Source organism: Scardinius erythrophthalmus, assembly GCF_964197995.2.
Source record: "Scardinius erythrophthalmus genome assembly, chromosome: 2".
In the NCBI taxonomy this organism is placed as follows: domain Eukaryota; kingdom Metazoa; phylum Chordata; class Actinopteri; order Cypriniformes; family Leuciscidae; genus Scardinius; species Scardinius erythrophthalmus.
Window position 1 is genome coordinate 36,295,689 of NC_138222.1, and position 16,899 is coordinate 36,312,587.

General features: G+C 38.1%; 2 protein-coding genes across 5 annotated transcripts in view; one reads left to right on the plus strand and one right to left on the minus strand.

Annotated features, from left to right (window-relative positions):
* The first annotated feature begins 42 nt into the window (after positions 1-42).
* Positions 43-11,440, plus strand: shrprbck1r (sharpin and rbck1 related). Its single transcript, XM_081351038.1, has 14 exons — positions 43-1,178; positions 2,219-2,393; positions 2,543-2,626; positions 2,826-2,967; positions 3,948-4,038; positions 4,178-4,505; positions 4,727-4,839; positions 5,059-5,232; positions 7,953-8,113; positions 8,210-8,321; positions 9,097-9,276; positions 9,418-9,516; positions 9,693-9,836; positions 10,067-11,440. Exons 1-14 carry the CDS (start codon positions 909-911, stop codon positions 10,145-10,147), a joined length of 2,154 nt encoding a protein of 717 aa, XP_081207164.1. The 5' UTR covers positions 43-908; the 3' UTR covers positions 10,148-11,440.
* Positions 11,441-12,324: 884 nt separating this feature from the next.
* The window catches only part of sorcs2 (sortilin-related VPS10 domain containing receptor 2), a 212,561-nt gene continuing 207,986 nt past the window's right edge, over positions 12,325-16,899 (minus strand). The window contains exons 26-27 of one of the 4 annotated variants that reach the window (XM_081358435.1): positions 16,339-16,484; positions 12,325-15,645 (exon numbers count right to left, since the gene is read on the minus strand). In XM_081358435.1, the coding sequence (XP_081214561.1) occupies positions 15,581-15,645; positions 16,339-16,484 (211 nt within the window). In that variant the 3' untranslated portion in view covers positions 12,325-15,580. Of the gene's footprint in view, positions 15,646-16,326; positions 16,560-16,899 lie in introns of all 4 variants that reach the window. The other 3 variants (XM_081358434.1, XM_081358433.1, XM_081358432.1) reach the window with 3 other exon arrangements.

The window sequence follows — 16,899 nt, forward strand, 5'->3', positions numbered from 1 at the left end:
ACATAGTTTAAATCCAAAGAGCGACTAGCCCTTTCTGAATTCTTTGTAAAGTGTTTATTTTATGTCGAGCGAAAAAAAGTTAAATGTAAAAAAAATAAAATAAAATTAAAGACAGATTATTTAGGCACTGTATGCATATATATTTCGAGAAGGTGTTTAACAGTTACAGGTGTTTTAAGTGGAAATGTGTCGATTATGACGTAACGTTAACCAGTTTATGATTAAAGTGACTAAATAAAGCAGATTTCTTACTATTATTTATTTTAACGTTTTTAAAATAATTTTCTCATAATGAATAAATACATTCCAAAATGTAAATGCAAAGATGTGTAACTAAATCCATTAATGTTACTGTTTCGTAACCTGATAATTCACAGACCTGCAAATAGATAAATGGAACAAACCAGGCAGTAGCTAGACATGGTTAAATATTTACCATGGTTTTACTACAGTAATCATGCTTTAACAGTGGTATTTGTAGTTGTGATCATGAAAGCATGAACCTGAAACAGTATTTTTGTGGAATCATATTACTCTGTAATCACCACAGATGCATTACAGTTATGTTTCATGAGAATTTTTTTTTAGCTTGACATGGAAAATTGGGATATCCCCTAGCCTAGATCAGATGAGAGAGCAGTGTGGTTTGAATGTGTGTTTTCAACAGGAGGCGCAGCGTCTCTCATAGAGTGTAAAATGTCTGTCTCCGCTTGAGCCGTGTTTCTTCCTGCTGTGACGCTGGCTGGACTGCCCTCCATCTGAAACTAAAACAAAGATGACAAGGCCGCCACTTCTGGGTAAGTGTCCGGATCAGAGAGTTACAGGATATCTCCTAGCATCATATTAGCGAACAAAACCCGGCTGCTACTGGGGTGTCAACACGATATATCCCGTCAGTCGGCAGCGGCATGTCGCTGAGCTCAGGCGGGTGGACTCACACACCTCCGCCGGCCCAGTCCTCATCGTCTCATCTCGGCCATGAGGCCTCGCAGTCGGCCTGCAGCACTGTTTTGATGTCAGTGAAGGTGTCAGTATGCCACTCTGGTATACGTCCACTCTGTCTCCCGGGCGCCGGAGACGAATCTCTCCGTCTTCAGCTGAGCATGGACCCGGGGAAGGCAGGGGAATTCCGCCTTGCGTTACGGGACATCAGCGGAACAGCGGCTGGACGCAGTGTGGTGAGGAAATGTCGAACTTGCCCGAAGTCTCAGTCTGCTGTGCTTCGAACACCGGATAAAAGCTTAGAAAAAAGCGCAACATCGATAGTATATTCATTCCAGAAGTATCTGCGTAGTCATTAATAGCGCTTCCCTGTGGCTGATATAGAGTTCACACGAGTGAATCACATGTTGTTTTGCCAGTCTTTGTTGTTGAAATCCACCCTCCACCCCCTAAATATGTTAGTTTGCTGAGAGCTAAGAGTCATAAATGAACTTTAACGGTCTTCACGCTACCTATGTCCACTTTAATCATGTTTAATTTATGTAACGTTAATCACTTTCATTTGCTGTAATAGACTGATAGAAAGAAAGTGAAACTGTCCATCATCTGAATTTGTAGATATATGGACGTCGTTATGGTTTAGGGTTTAAGATACCCGGGTAATATACATTAATGTTAAATAATAATATAATATAATATAATAAAACCTATTTTAGACCTATAATTTCGCTTTGAATACATGTAATGTAATGTTTAATTCTTTATCCCTCTGTTTTAAAACTTTGTAGGCATACTCTTTCAAAATTGTGGTTGTTATCCAGAAATTGTATTATTTGGGGACACTGTGACCAGTTATACATCCAATTACATCCTATATCCTGCTACAGTTTACAAACTACAAGTTCAGAAAATCATAGCATGCGAAAATTATGTTTAATACCCAGGGTCTTTGAGATCCCAAAGAGAATTAATATCATTTTGAAATCTCAGTACTTTCATTCTCATCAGTGTTATCTTTGCAAAACAACATCTACCCAGTGAATGTAACAAATTATGATACAACCAGAATAATGAAATGGGCGAAGAATGAAATTGCCTAATTTTGAATCAGTACATGATAAGTTTTAAATAGGCTAGGTCGTTTATTTGCTTGTGAGAGAGATATTTCCTGGACTATCTATAGCATTTCAGTAGTCAAATCACTTAGCCTAGTTTTGTTAAAGTAAAAAAAGTCCCCATCATATTTTTGTGGCTCTCTCTGTTTATTTTCACTTAGTCAATTGCTGAGTTTGATCTCAAGACTGTTCGTTATGAAATCAAGTCCCCACAGTGCCATGAACTGAGTTTGGCAACACCACCACATGACCGTATCACTTTCAACTTCCGCTGTGAGCAGGAAGCTCAGGAGTGGGCCACTGTGGTGATGTCATCGCTCCGTGAAGCGCATAGAGGTTTGCCTTCCTTCTGCTTTCTTCCAACTGTTTATTGTCAGTTCTGTTCGTTTATTCATTTTCTCTAGTTTTATATACATTTTCCTTTGACTTTTACTGTTGGTTCTGTGCTTATAAACCTTATAAATGTCTCTTGGTCATTATTTCAGTGGCGATTAGTTCCTCCACTGAAGAAGGAAAGCTACCTCCCCAGCCTCTGGATTCACAGAGCAATGCACCCATGCCACGTACAGGTAGTCACTTGTTTTCTTGTATTCATTTTCTGCTCACGATCAGCTTGACCCTGTTGCCAAACAATAAACAAAGTGTCAATTGTCTATTATGCTGACAACTGCTTCCATTTCCGATTCTACCCTCTATCCCTCTCCTTTCCCATCCAACTTTCTCATTCTTGTCCTTATTCATTTTCTCTCTTTCTTCTTTTCTCTCTAGAGGAGATATGTGCGGAGCTGGTTAGCGCAATAGAGGCAGGTGATGTTCGGGCGGCGTCTGTCTGTGCATCATCTTTAGCTAAACAGAGAGCTGCTCTGAGCATTCAGCCCTCCAAACATAATTACACTGACACTGAAATTAGGTAAAATACATGTTTACTGACATTGACCCATCAGTTTAACAATGTGTCCTAACCAGATTCATAGCGACAAGTGATAAAAGACGTCTGTTGCACGTTAATCGATGCTTCTGTTCAGCTGCTGCTGAGACAAATGGCATTACATTTTGTCAGGCACTTGTTTTTTTCGATTTCTATGAAGGTTAGCCCTGATCCGCAGTGGTTGCGCTTTGGGTGACCCGAGTTCAAATCCCAGCTTGAGGTCCTTTCTAATACCGCCCACCGCCATCTCCCTCTTTGCATCCTGTCCCCACTCTTCACTGTCAAAGGCAAAACAAATTAAACGAGGGTGAGGGGAGTTTCGAATTGAGAACTAAATGTCAAATACCCAAAGTTCTTCCTGAAAAACCATAAAAACATTCTTTCTGGTAAAGCATCATATTAAGTGTAGAGAGTGCAGGCAAACAGATTTTGATTGGCTGTATTTTGTAATTGAATGTGTCACATCATGCCCTGTTTTTGCCTTCAGAGTAGACAGACACATTTCGTGTTGCTGAAATCTTGCTACATTGCACCTGGTTAGGACACAGTTTGAGAGTATGTTTCATAAATCTGTTTTTTTTTTGTATTTTATCAGTAATATTTAAAGGGATCTTTTACCCCCAAAATAAAAACTCTCGTTCCAAACCTGTTGACTGTGACTTTTCGTTCTTCTTTGGAACACAAAAGAAGATATTTTGAAAATGGACATACAAAATACTTAGACACTTTTCAAAATATCTTCTTTTATGTTCCACAGAGGAAAGAAAGTCACACAGGATTGGAACCACAAGATGAGTAAACAATGACAGAATTTAATTCTTAGGTGAACTATCCCTTTAATTTACACCAACTCATTTGGTAATCCATCCAACCACTCAAATACACACATTTTTACATGTACACACATATGTTATGTTTCCAAGCCATTCTGATCTCAGCTGATGCATTGGTTTATCACGCAGCCTGGCTGTGGTGGTAGAGGATGCATCCTCTTCTTGTTGTGTCACAGTGAACGTCTTCCCCCACTCCACAATTGGTGCTCTCAAACAACAGGTAGGTGCAGATTAACATTAACCAAATAACCATCAATCAAATAAACATTCATCAATAATCTTCCAATGCCATGTGATTCTCAGAATTACTGTAATTACCATTTAGCTTTGTTAATGACACACAGTTTTTGCCCTCTAAGGTCTTCACAGACTATGGTTTTCATCCGCGTGTGCAGCGCTGGGTCATCGGCCAGTCTTTGTGCTCCGATCATCGCTCTCTTGCTTCTTATGGAGTTCAGCGAGATGGCGACACTGCGTTCCTTTATCTCATTTCTTCCCGTCAGGCTCGAGTCAGTCGAGGGATGTACCAACAAGATCAGGAAAGTGCTTTACTCATGCCAGCTTTGGTGCCAACGTCTAATCAGCCCCACCAAGAAGCAGTAACCAATGGGCCAGCAGCACTGAACACAGCCTCAAGGCCATACAGCACCCTGCCTACGAGACTTCATAGCAGCCATAATACTCTGAGTGTGTATGCACAGACACTAATACACACCGTGACCACAAAAGGCCACCAATCAAAGTCATAACATGCATTTACACACAGACCAATTTTAGTTGATTATAAATGGGGAATCTCAATATTTCTGCTAAATTATAAGAAACGGCTACTAAACCAATCATTTCGTTCTCAATTCTTTTTTGTATAAAGTCTTGCACAATTTACAATTTTGGAATATAACTCTCAGGCAACAGTCCTGGAGGGACAGAGAGGTTGGGTTTGAGCGATATCCGTGACCTGATCAACCTTGAGCTCCCGCAGTTGAATGAAGCCCTGGCGCCCAAAAGAACAAGCACACAGGTACATGCTGTTCAAAATAATGTTAACACACAGAACAAGATAAAGCGCTAACATTTCATACTATTGAGTCTTTAGTAATATTTAAAACAACTCTGTGAAATACATGAACAGAAAATACATATCATTAAAACAGCAAGTATATTATAAATGCTTATAAATGCATACTTGTATGATGAGATTATGGTGCTTATTTGAATCATTGTTTTTGTGGGTATGTAGCTGGGATGGGCCTGCCCAACTTGTACATATATTAATAAACCGACACGTCCTGGCTGTGAAATGTGTAGCGCAGACCGACCTGAAGGCTACACTGTTCCCGGCAACTACAGACCAGACGCTCTGGAGCTACGACGCATTCAGCAGGAAAAAGAAGCAATAAGACAGTACCAACAGGTGAGGCTTGCCAAATACACACATAATTGCCCAGACTCAGAGCTGATAGTAGTTTAAATTGAGAAAGCTATGAGCATATTTTACACAATACTTCTGCCTGCTTCCACCAGTATATTCCACTGTTTTGATGCTTGTGGAAATCAGTGAGAACAGATGAGATTGGCATCTTTCTTTTGCTTTTGGCTCATACGGCTCATGCACACCGAGCATTTTACATCTTCACTCACACCCAAGTTTAGGACAAAATCATTAGGTCAAAATAGTTGTTTTGTTTGTATTTAAAGAAATAAATTTGACTGATATTTACTGAATTTTCATTTCATGCCGACTTTATTAGATTCAATTTAAAGTGTTTGTGTTCAACAATTTAATATCAGTAAATTTTTTTTCATCTCATTTGTTATCCATCATTTTGATTGTATTGCCCATCCGCGACCCATATTTTTTAGAAATTGTCATCAGTCATCGAAAAGCCCATATTGGTTAACCGCTATTCAGGAGCTATCTCTTAGGGTTTGTGAGCTCTGATTGACTCCTCAGTCTGAATCTCTTCTCTTTTGTCTCTATTTCTTTTTAAGGAGAAAGGGAGAAGAGAGGAGCTGAGGGGCAACAACTCACTACTGCACAACCTCGACCAGGACTACTGACTCGCCCGCCCGCCCACACACACACACTCACACTGCATAGTCTTGACACACTCATACTGCAAATGCAACCTCCGTACCAACATCCTCCAGTATACTGCACAACTTGTATATGCCTGAACAATTTACTGCTAATCAATTTGATCCATGTCAAGCTCATCTATTCAAATAGCACCTTTTCAGACCATTTGCAAAAGCTAAACATTTTGACCCATTTTAAAAACATCTATGTAATTATACACTGCAAATATTCCATGTTTCAGTCATACAGGAAGTATTTTTTATAATATTATGGCAAATAAATGTATGATGCTTACTGTTACTTCACTTGGTCTAATAAGATGCCCCCAATTGTTGAGCTGTCTCAACTAAAATAAAGTTTACAACTTTATTCAGGTACAGACTCTTTTAATGGGCAAATGCCTCATGCACCAGATGATGTATTGTATATCTTTGTAAGTAGATGTAAGAAATGAAGAAATGACTGCACAGCTCTTGCGCAGTCTAATATTGTTTGACAGATTCTTGTAAAATAGTTTGACACTCATATATTCAAGATCTGAATTATTTTCTAGTCTTGGAATTTTGTCAGTTCAGAGATTATGGATCTCTTAACTAAGAGAAACTGTTTTTAACTGTTCCAGCATCATTTTTTCTGTGATGGGTCATCCAACAATACACTTTTTTGTTTGTTAAACATTAAACACCAACTTTTGCTTACCACGTCCACAGAAGTAACTTATCGTACATCACTTCAAGATTGCAGCTGTTCACACAAGCAACATGCATTTTACATCAAAGTTAAAACTAACATGGAATGAAGAAGAGAAGCAAAATAGTTTGTGAACAGTGTCTGACATGTTAAACCTGTGAACAGTGTTGACTCTGTAAATGCATGCATGCTAAGTAAATACATCTGATAAACATGTTTTCTGCTACAGAATTTTGCACTTAGAAGATATGACTTTGTGAAAATGTTGTAGGTAGAGAGAATTTTTGCTTATGCTATTTATTTAGATGACAAAAATATAATGAGAGAACATTCGGTAAGTTACTCAATGAGTACTGGCAATTAATGCGTTATGGATAAAACATCTGCTTAATGAGTAGGCCTAACTAGTGTGAATGAGAAGGAACCAGAAGAAGACATGTCTTCATTGGTTGAGTTAGGGCTGTGATGTAACATAACTTGTTTGTCTGCATGACTGTGGGCTTTATTCTTTTATGATTAGTCCATGTAAAATAGCCTTTAAATGAAGAAAGACAAATGGCTATGCAAACAAACTATGTGACAAACTCAAATAAAGGTCTTTTAATAGGTACAAACCATTTAGATCTAGGTGTGTGACGTTTTTTCTATTTACAGTTCTGGTATGTTTTAAAGAATAAAAGTGTAAGGTATTTCATACGTGATATATTTAATCACAAAATGTACGTAAGCTATATTTTATTTATTGCAAGTACATATACTTATTTTTATGTAATTTGGCTATAATGTTGTTTTAAAGTGTTCATGTATTTACATAAATAGAGTTATTATAGTTAGCCACATGTACTTTGTGTATTTTTTGAAGCTACATGTAATTACATAAACCTCTTGTTAGTATAGTAATTAATTATAGTAATGTGTAATATTACATTATAAAAAATATTTTAATTAAAATGTTTTTAAAATATGTAAAACGGTGTCCCCTCAGATGAAATCCTTATATAGATGTTATTATTACTGTTTATTTATATATATATATATATATATACACAGTAATAATAACAATAACCACACACACACACATATATATGTATGTGTGTGTGGTTTTCTATTTTAATATACTTTAAAATATAATTTATTTGTGTTATGCAAAGCTGAATTTTCATCAGCCATTTCTCCAATCTTCAATGTCACATGATCCTTTAGAAATCATTCTAATATGCTGATTTATTATAAATGCCATCGGGATCTGGTAGGCATTTAGACCCTGTTCCCGTCACTCAGGAGGAGTGTGACACATGTGCTGTGTGTTTTCCTCACACAGGCTGTCTCTTCAGTTCTCACAGCTTCTCTTTCTGTGTCTGTAGGCCAGAGAAGCAGAGCGCAGGGAAAACTTTGCACGTCTGGTGCAGATGGACGGACAGGATCTGGTTCCTAACCCAGAGAGAGTGGAGTGCAGGATCTGCTATGTGGAGCTCGAGTCTGGCGAGGGAGTCCTGCTCCGAGAGTGTCTTCACTGCTTCTGCAAGTGAGGAAGACTGAGAGCGTGCCGCTGGAGCACTTTTACATTTACTGTTCTGTATTTGTCATGCAGTAGTTAAGAAAACTGTCTTTCTATGGGTAGAGAGTGTCTGCGCTCTATGATTCTGATGTCGGAGGACCCTCAGGTGGCATGTCCATACAGAGACGAGGCCTACGCCTGCGACTGCATCTTGCAAGAAAGAGAAATCAGAGCTGTGAGAACTTTCATTTGTTCTGCTTTTAATTTGCCTCTATGTCTACAAAACTACAGGAGAAATACATAAAATGGTCATGGATGGTATTCTGCAACTGTAGGTGGCTCTGGCTTTAACCGTTTTCTTGTAATTACCGTATTAGGATAATTAACATCAGTTTCTTATCTTTGTTGTTCCACCCATCAAATGAAAAGTTACTCAAATAAAAAGATTAACAAATTAAAAGAAGTGCCATCTCAAAAATGGCTTCTAAATTCTGTTTTTTAATAGGCAAATATCTTGCCTATTAGGAACAAGCACCTGACACTCACCCAAAAAATATGATAATCTCCAAAAGCTGACACTACTACAGTTTTTATTCATATTTTGAATTAGTTTTATATTTTCATTTCAGTTTTAATTTAGAAGTTTTAGTTATGTTGTTGTGTTTTATCATTGTTGTAGTTTTTAATAATTTTTTTGTTTCAGTTTTATTTTTAGTTAAGTTAAACTAAATGAACATGAGAAATGTTTCCTTGCTGAAATAAGTTTCATAAGTGTTGTTCATGTTTCATTTGAGGTAACGGTTATTTTATTAACGAAAATGTTTCTTTATGTTTTTAGTTCAATTACTATAATAACGCTGCTTTACACTTTGCCTGTTCTTTTGCTAATAATGTGCTTATACAGCATCATGGAACAAAAGATTTTTATGAATCCGTTGAGTGATATTTGTAAGTATTTTTATGCCAATTTCTGCCTCACGTGTTTTCCCTCCGCTCTCTCTCCCACACAGCTGGTGTCAGTAGACGATTATGAGCGCTGGTTGCAGAGGGGTCTGTCTGTTGCAGAGTCTCGATGTGAGGGCAGTTATCACTGTGCTACTGCAGACTGTCCTGGCTGGTGTGTTTATGAAGATACTGTCAACACTTTCCACTGCCCAGTGTGCAAAAAACACAACTGCCTGCTCTGCAAGGTATGTCTGCATGTCAAATGCACACTGAAATAATTATGCGTACAATTTACTCTGTTTCTCTATTAGGTTCTCATTATAATAGGAGGTGAATGACTTTGGCATATTAAACATTAAAACATATTTTGTTTTTCCTTTACTTAGGCCATTCATGAAGGGATGAACTGTAAGCAATATCAGGATGATCTAGCAGCTCGCGCCATCAATGACTCTGCAGCTCGGAGAACAAGAGACCTGCTGAAGGTCAAACACATACTAATCCAGATCCTTTTCTTTTATCAAAGCTCATGTTAAGAAAGGTCCTTTGGCATGTTCTTCAGATGCCATCATCTTAAACCCACTGCATTACTGCAGTTGAAAGTGCTAAATGTTCATCTCTCTTTTTGTTGTCTTCTGTCCCCTCACTCACACATGAACAGACTCTTGTTAATTCTGGAGAGGCGATGCATTGCCCTCAGTGCGGCATCATTGTGCAGAAGAAGGAGGGCTGCGATTGGCTCCGCTGTACTGTCTGCCACACCGAGATCTGCTGGGTCACCAGAGGACCACGCTGGGGGCCTAAAGTAAGACTGGGATATAAGCTTTACTCTCTGGCTCCATTGGGTATCATCCCTCAGAAAACAAGAGCAAGCATATAGTGTGTAATGTAGGTTTCATTTCTAAAAAAGCATGCCACGATGGACGGTTATCATGACAAGGCAATAAATACCATGACTTATAGATTTCAAAGAATCATTGTTAATTGTAAATATCTAATAGTTGGAGACAGAGATTCATGTCTTTCTCACTTCAGGGTCCTGGAGACACAAGTGGAGGCTGCCGCTGCAATGTGAACAAACAGAGATGCCACCCAAAATGTCAAAATTGTCACTAAAGGGATGAGTAGCCGACAGAGAAGGAGGTACATGTAAGAGAGAGAGCGAAGTGTACTATATCATGATAGACACACACTTTTGAGTGTGAACTGACATATACTGTCCTCCTGTGTAAGCTTTCAGTTCAGTTTTCTGATGCTGAAATATAAAAATGTGTAGGTATGTTGTACAACAAATGTTGCAAATTATTTAAAAAATTCACAGAAAAGCTTTAAATTCACTCAACTGTATGTTACGTAACAAATATCACCTCTACTACTATGAAAGCATTTTATTTCGAATCGGCTGCAAAAACGTTTCGAGTGTTACCAAGCTACAACTGTTCAGATGAGACAGAATCGTTACTTGAATTAGGGTGCGTTTGGAAATGAATTATTCTTTCGAACCAATTCTTTTTAACGATTCAGTCAACAGGTTCACAGATCACTGGTAAATCACTCATGTAAAACTGTGATGTGGGTGGCAGATTGGAACTTTAAGCAACACAGAATTGAACATTCTACACAGCCTAAATCATAAACATTGTGATTAACTAAACCATATATATTTTAATAAAAAAAAAACATTTTTTAATCTCTTAATTAAAAGAAAAAAAAACTTTTTTTACCAATCTGATCAAATGATCCCCGAAGGACAAAAATAAAGCTATCTGAAGCTGCCGATGAAAATGAAAACAAGGGAATCGTTACAATGCACTTACACAAATACTTTTGTCTTATCTTAATCTTAAAGCTATACTACACTGTTAAGACGTGTTACTGAAAGTGCCTTTTCTTGCCTGTTTTTGTCTCAAAGTGATGTAACCACTAACATTAGCAATCGTTTTGCAGTGTTACATTATTATTATTATTTTACATAATGTACTGTATGTTGCTGTTGTTGTAGATTTGTGATCCAGGATAATGTGTGTGTGCAGTGTTTTCCCTCCACATTTCCTACAAACCAAGAGATATTGTATTTTGTGCATTGTATGTTACACATTTGTTCATTAAGTTTAACACAATTGAGTACAGGCTACTTCTTTAAGATGTAATAGTTTGTTTGTAAGTTGGACGTGGTTAATAGCCCGGCTATTTAGTATTGTTTTATTGTTACATTTCAATGCTATGCTAAGTTGAGTAGTAGTAATGGTCAAGAGCAGGGACCTGAGGCTTGTGTGGGAAGTTCACAAGCCTGATATAAGCCAAAGGACTGATGTCACTTTCAAAGCTTTGAATCTATGCACTGAAAAAAAAAAATGTCAGCACCCAAAGCATTTACTTATGCAACTAAATGAACATTTCAAGAATGTTTCCATGAGTCAAAGTCATTCTCTGAAACATCAACAAAAATTGATATATATATATATCATATATATATCTCAAAGGTTTTGGTTTACTCCCCCCCCCCCCCCACCCCCAAAGCATTTATATTGACATTGTAACTGAGAATCCAATGAAAGTATGCAGTGTGTTTGTACAATTGCAAAACAGTGAGGGGCCTGTACATCCGTTCTCATGATAATGATCAAGAACCTCGGTAGCACTTTATTTTACAGTCCTGTTCCCCATGTACATACTATGTACTTATTATAGTAATTGCAATAACAGGGGTATTAACTAGGTACTAACCCTGAACCTACCCCTACACCTAACCTTAACCCATGTAGTTACCTTATATTAACCAGTTCTTAGGTAAGTACACTGTAAGTACACGCAAGTGCATGTACTGTGAAATAAATTGCTTATGTTCAAATATGTGCACTATGAAGTTCAAGTAGAGTGTACCTGCATGTAACACAGAAGAAAAAGTAAACGACAGAAAAGGTCCATGCATCTGCAGAAATCTTAACACTTTAATTCAGTAGAATAATCTGACCTCAGGGTTTGCAAGTCTTAAAAGTGCCTTACAGATTACAGTACTGAGAACCTGTCGTTACAATATTTAAAGCTGTTTAGAAATTCTCATTACATATTTGGTTTAATTTAACATGCTTCATATTTGGTTCTTAAAAAAATAAAAATTACCAAACTGCATTGTATTCAACTGTTTTGTTCTTTATTCACTGCTGGAATTGAAATGCGTAAACTAATAAAAAATAATAATAAAATAAATTGAAGTTGGAGGCATCAACATCAAAGGTTGTATATATGTACGTTTCAATCCATAGACTGAAAAAAAAAACAGGTATCAGCTTAATGAATAATGTTAAAACTTTATTAAACAGCTCAAACTAACAAAACAAATCTTTACAGTTAGTGTGTTTGTATTCAGACACGCTGATTAAGTGCTTTTCACTTGTTGCAGTGGAGTCAAAAACATTTACATTATAAAGGAACAAGAACAAATGAAATTGAACAAAATACAGAATCAGTTCAACTGTGTCTCTCCACCACACTTGAGTCTTAATTTCAGAAAGGATCCTGGTGTGCATTTATGAAGTGTCCTTGTTGCTGGAGAGTGCCATTCCTAAAGCTAAACTGATGCAGAAACATCTCTGAATAAGAGATGTTTCTCCAATAACAGTCAAGCAATGATTTTCACTTCATGATAGATGACACACCAGACGCCACTAAATAACTTTTCATACACAGGCTAAAAAAGACAGTTCAGCTTCTGGTGCAATAAGTCCACACCATTTGCATTGTGTAGAAATGAACAAGCTTGTGAAATTGATATACATAAACTGATCAGTGTAGAGATGCTGTCTTTTTGGTTTATGCTAAGAGAATCCATTGACCCAAGACCGTCATAAACATTGTCAATGTTTGAATCAAACTTGGAAAAATATAGGCTGCTCAATCTCCAAACAGAATGTATTAAAGAGACAGTGAACCTGCACATCATATTCATATTTGGTCAGGACTTCCCGAACTGATTCTCTCTGATGTAGTGTGATGTAAGATGCACAGCGTCTTTCTCAGTTGAAAATGACGTGTTCCCTGAACCCACCTGAACAACACTGTACAAGCCATTAACTGTGATTAGTGCAAGTGAGAGACCCTAATCCATAAAACACTAGTGATTCCAACAAACTGTCCGTTCAGACAGACACCTTGATTTAAATAGCTGAACCCTTGAAATGACGAAACAAAATCAGTATGCACACAGACGGAGCGCACCACTTTTCACACAGTTCTTTAGTCGTGTGAGTGTGAATGTTATAGATATAGATGTGAAATATTAAGAATACCCTTCAGTAAACAACGCCGAATAAAGACAAAGATGCAGAAGTGATCATTTCACGTCCACGTAGAACTCCTGAATTCAAGAAAACCCAGTGCGAGGCATTTGGGAGAAAACAGTGCACATTTTGGTCTATTGAAAGTGTCATATTTAGGAGGGGCTATATACAGAAGGATCTATGTACACTTTGTTATATATACAAGCCAAACGATAGGGAACGTAACTGTGTCCTTCCTTCTACGCCTAATATAGGCTTATACACACAATACACCTGACAGGTAGCGCACGCTACGCCGTGAATCATCCTGTGTTGTTGACTCCCTGTCAAGATCCGATGGCTGATGCTAGAGGAAATGTAAAATCCAATAAATAAACAAGCATATGAATTTAACTAGCGTTCACAAAGGATTTCAACGATGAACAATGGGATTTGATTTTTTTTTAGGGGATAATGTTTCATTATGCAGTGAAGATGCCTTAGAAGATGGACTATAATCTAAAAGGATGAATATTTGGCACTGCAGTTCTTGGAGAAAACAGACAGGAATAGGCCTCCGGGGCAAACTGACTATTTCCAGAGGCAATGTCCCGGGCCCTATCGTAGGGACACCCACAAAAAAGATGTCATGGGCTGCGTCCGAAATTGCGTGCTCAACTGAGTAGGTTCTTATTTTCCTGTTGCTAAAAAAGTACGTTCAATGTAGTATGAGTGTAATCCGGACGTACTACATCCGCCATCCTGCCAAGGTATCATGTGACCACTTCACTGCCATTCACAAATCCTCTCCCGTGGCCTCATGTAAAGTGTCAATCATTTGCACATTTCAGAATGGCACCCTAAACACTCATGGTCTTCCTCTGAGTCTGCACTTTTGTGACGTAGCGCTGCTTTGACTGTCGGGAAGAAGTCTACCGCGGAGCTCGCTTCAGTGCGGGCTCGACAAAAGTGCGCATCAAGGCCACAAATCAACCGCAAAGGGGCGCTCGCGAGCACACTTCTGAGACCTAAAATGACAAATGGGACACACTACGGTCTCGTGGATTTAACGGACGCACGCACGTGGCAGCCATTGTCAGTCCACAAGACTGAAAGTACATATGAAGTGTGCCATTTGGGACAGGGCCAATCTCGTTGGAAGTAGTAGGTAATCTGGGTACTTTTTCCTTTATCTTTTAGTACTGTGAAGTCGGACATACCTATTTTGTCACGTACTGTTTTTCACCTACTATATAGTAGGGAAGAATGTGATTTCGGATGCAGCCCTGGGCCTTGTAAACGTAAGCGCCGACCCTGATAATTGGTGCAGGTTTTCCCAGAAACACCAAGATTCTAGCTGTGCTGATTCGGCAGTAACTGGAATCTCATTTCTCGCACCTGCCTTTTAGACATAATTCTAGACATTACTTGCTTGCTAAAAAGGGCAAAACATGTATGTCTGCATTTCTTGGGCAAAGTAATCAGTTATCGTTCATCATCACAATGACTAATTTGACCATAGCTATTAATGATGTATGACTAACATGTTGCAGAATCAGATGAGACACAGACAAAAATTACTTTACTGCATAGCATATCCACGACACAGGGCAAAATAATATATTTTGTTATTAATTAAAGCAAAAGATGTGTTATTGCATATGAAAAGTGATGGGTTCAACTAAAAGTTCTTTAAAAAATGTTTACAACAGAATAAAAAGAAGGTGATGGAGAATATCTTAAGTGTCCCTTTGGCTATATCTAACAAACGTTGCTTCCCCTGAATTAAATGTGTATCATATCCTGCTCTATGTGCATCGCAGCACATCTGCAGCACATCTGCTCGGCCTTCACTCACCTTTCAGTCTCATCTGAGTTTTACAGTGACCACGACAACTCAGTGGCCTGAGAGAGTCAAAAAACACTAATTGGAACGAAAGAAAAAACACAGGAGAGGACACAAAACAAGCCAGTGAAAAAGATGGAAAATAAAGCATTTGTCAACGAGTTTCTCCCTGGGCATAAGTAAGTGCTCCCGTGATAAGAGCAAATGAGAGACAGACAGGAAATATATGTGAGCGTACGTGGTCATCAGCAGAAGGCTACAAAATCCACCTTCTGGAATGAGGGAACGGAGGCTGGAAAAGACAGAGAGAAGATAGAGAGAGGAGGAGGAGGAGAAGGTTTGGTGCAGGTGTGTCTCTGCTCTCTCTCTTCTGAAGGGTCAGATCTGGAGAGAACAGGAAGGCATAGTCTATTGTGCTCATCACTGGCACCTCCACATTGGTCATCAGCTGGTCAGGTAACTGTGCAGCTCCCTTGAGTTTATGCTCAACACCACCCCTGAGTGGTTGCCTGGCAACAAGAACATCAGAAACAGGTCTTGTTAAAACAGCAGGTGAAAAAAAAAAAAAAAAAATGCACTCAAGGTTGTTGAACAATGTAACACATTTAATAACAATACCTACAGATTATACTGGATCAATTATAATTGAGTCTTTTTGGGTTGTGTAGATTTTAATCCAGCAATGTGATAAATAGTAATGATATGCATAATTCTTTTTTTAATATTAAAATATGAATTTTTATGTTGGGTAAAAGTGATAAAGCCTCTTTACCCAATCCTTTACAATGAGGTTACATTTCATAACATTTGTCAATGTATTAAGAACTGTGAATATTGGTTATTGTTAATTTCTACATATACATAAAAATAGTTCTTCATATTCAATACAATATTTTTAAGCTTTCCGTTTAACATTAGTGTATTATGAATGAACATGAGTTAACAATGAACAATAATAATTGTATATAAATAAACATTCACGTAAATTAATAAATGCTTTAAATGTATAGTCCATGATACCTGATGCATTACCTAATATGAACAAATTGAACCTTATTGTGAAATGTTATCCAAAACAAAAAACAAATAATGGCATCATTTCTGAATAACTGATGTTAGACTGATCACAACTTCTCCTTTCTTGTTAGTAATGACTGGTTAGTCTAGGGTAACTGTGAATTTGCTTCTACCTCCAGTGTTACCTAGTGTCTGCGAGTCAAGGTCGTCATCAATGAACTCCTCGCCTTGAATGATATTCTGCGTGTCCTCACTGTGATTGACAGGGCTGGTCATTTCCTGCTCCTTCTCATTGCGCATCTGGGCGTAGACGTTTCGCCCTGGCAGTTTTCTGAAACGCAGCCAGGGACGCGTTAGGCTGCTCTCCTCTGGCCTCAGCAAGGAACCATGGTTTTTGTAGTTTTTCCTGTCACAGTTTTGTAGTTCATGTTCTGTTATATAAGCTGGCTGTCAATTAGACAGGGGGACTGAGCATGCATTCTTCTGTGATGGGGTATGACAGGACAGTGAAACTGAAAGATTAAAGCTTCTCTAAAAAACATTGTGGATGTGGTTGTGCATGTGTGTAGCATGCAATTCAGTGATGGGCAGCAAGACACAATGGGTGTGTGCATGTTATACCTACAAAACAGACAGCTCTGATATGAAGTTATATCAGCTGTATTCACTCCATTCATTTGGAAATTGGATTTATTGAGTAAATAAAATGTTTGTCCTAATAACCCACGTCAGCAATGACAGGAAAG

What these genes read in the sequence shown, in the direction of transcription:
- shrprbck1r (XM_081351038.1), top strand. Translation starts at nt 909, where the DNA reads ATGTCGCTGAGCTCAGGCGGGTGGACTCACACACCTCCGCCGGCCCAG. An exon ending in CCAAAAGAACAAGCACACAG is followed by an intron (nt 4,840 to 5,058) that starts GTACATGCTGTT and finishes GTGGGTATGTAG; the next exon opens with CTGGGATGGGCCTGCCCAAC. An exon ending in TGTCTTCACTGCTTCTGCAA is followed by an intron (nt 8,114 to 8,209) that starts GTGAGGAAGACT and finishes TTCTATGGGTAG; the next exon opens with AGAGTGTCTGCGCTCTATGA.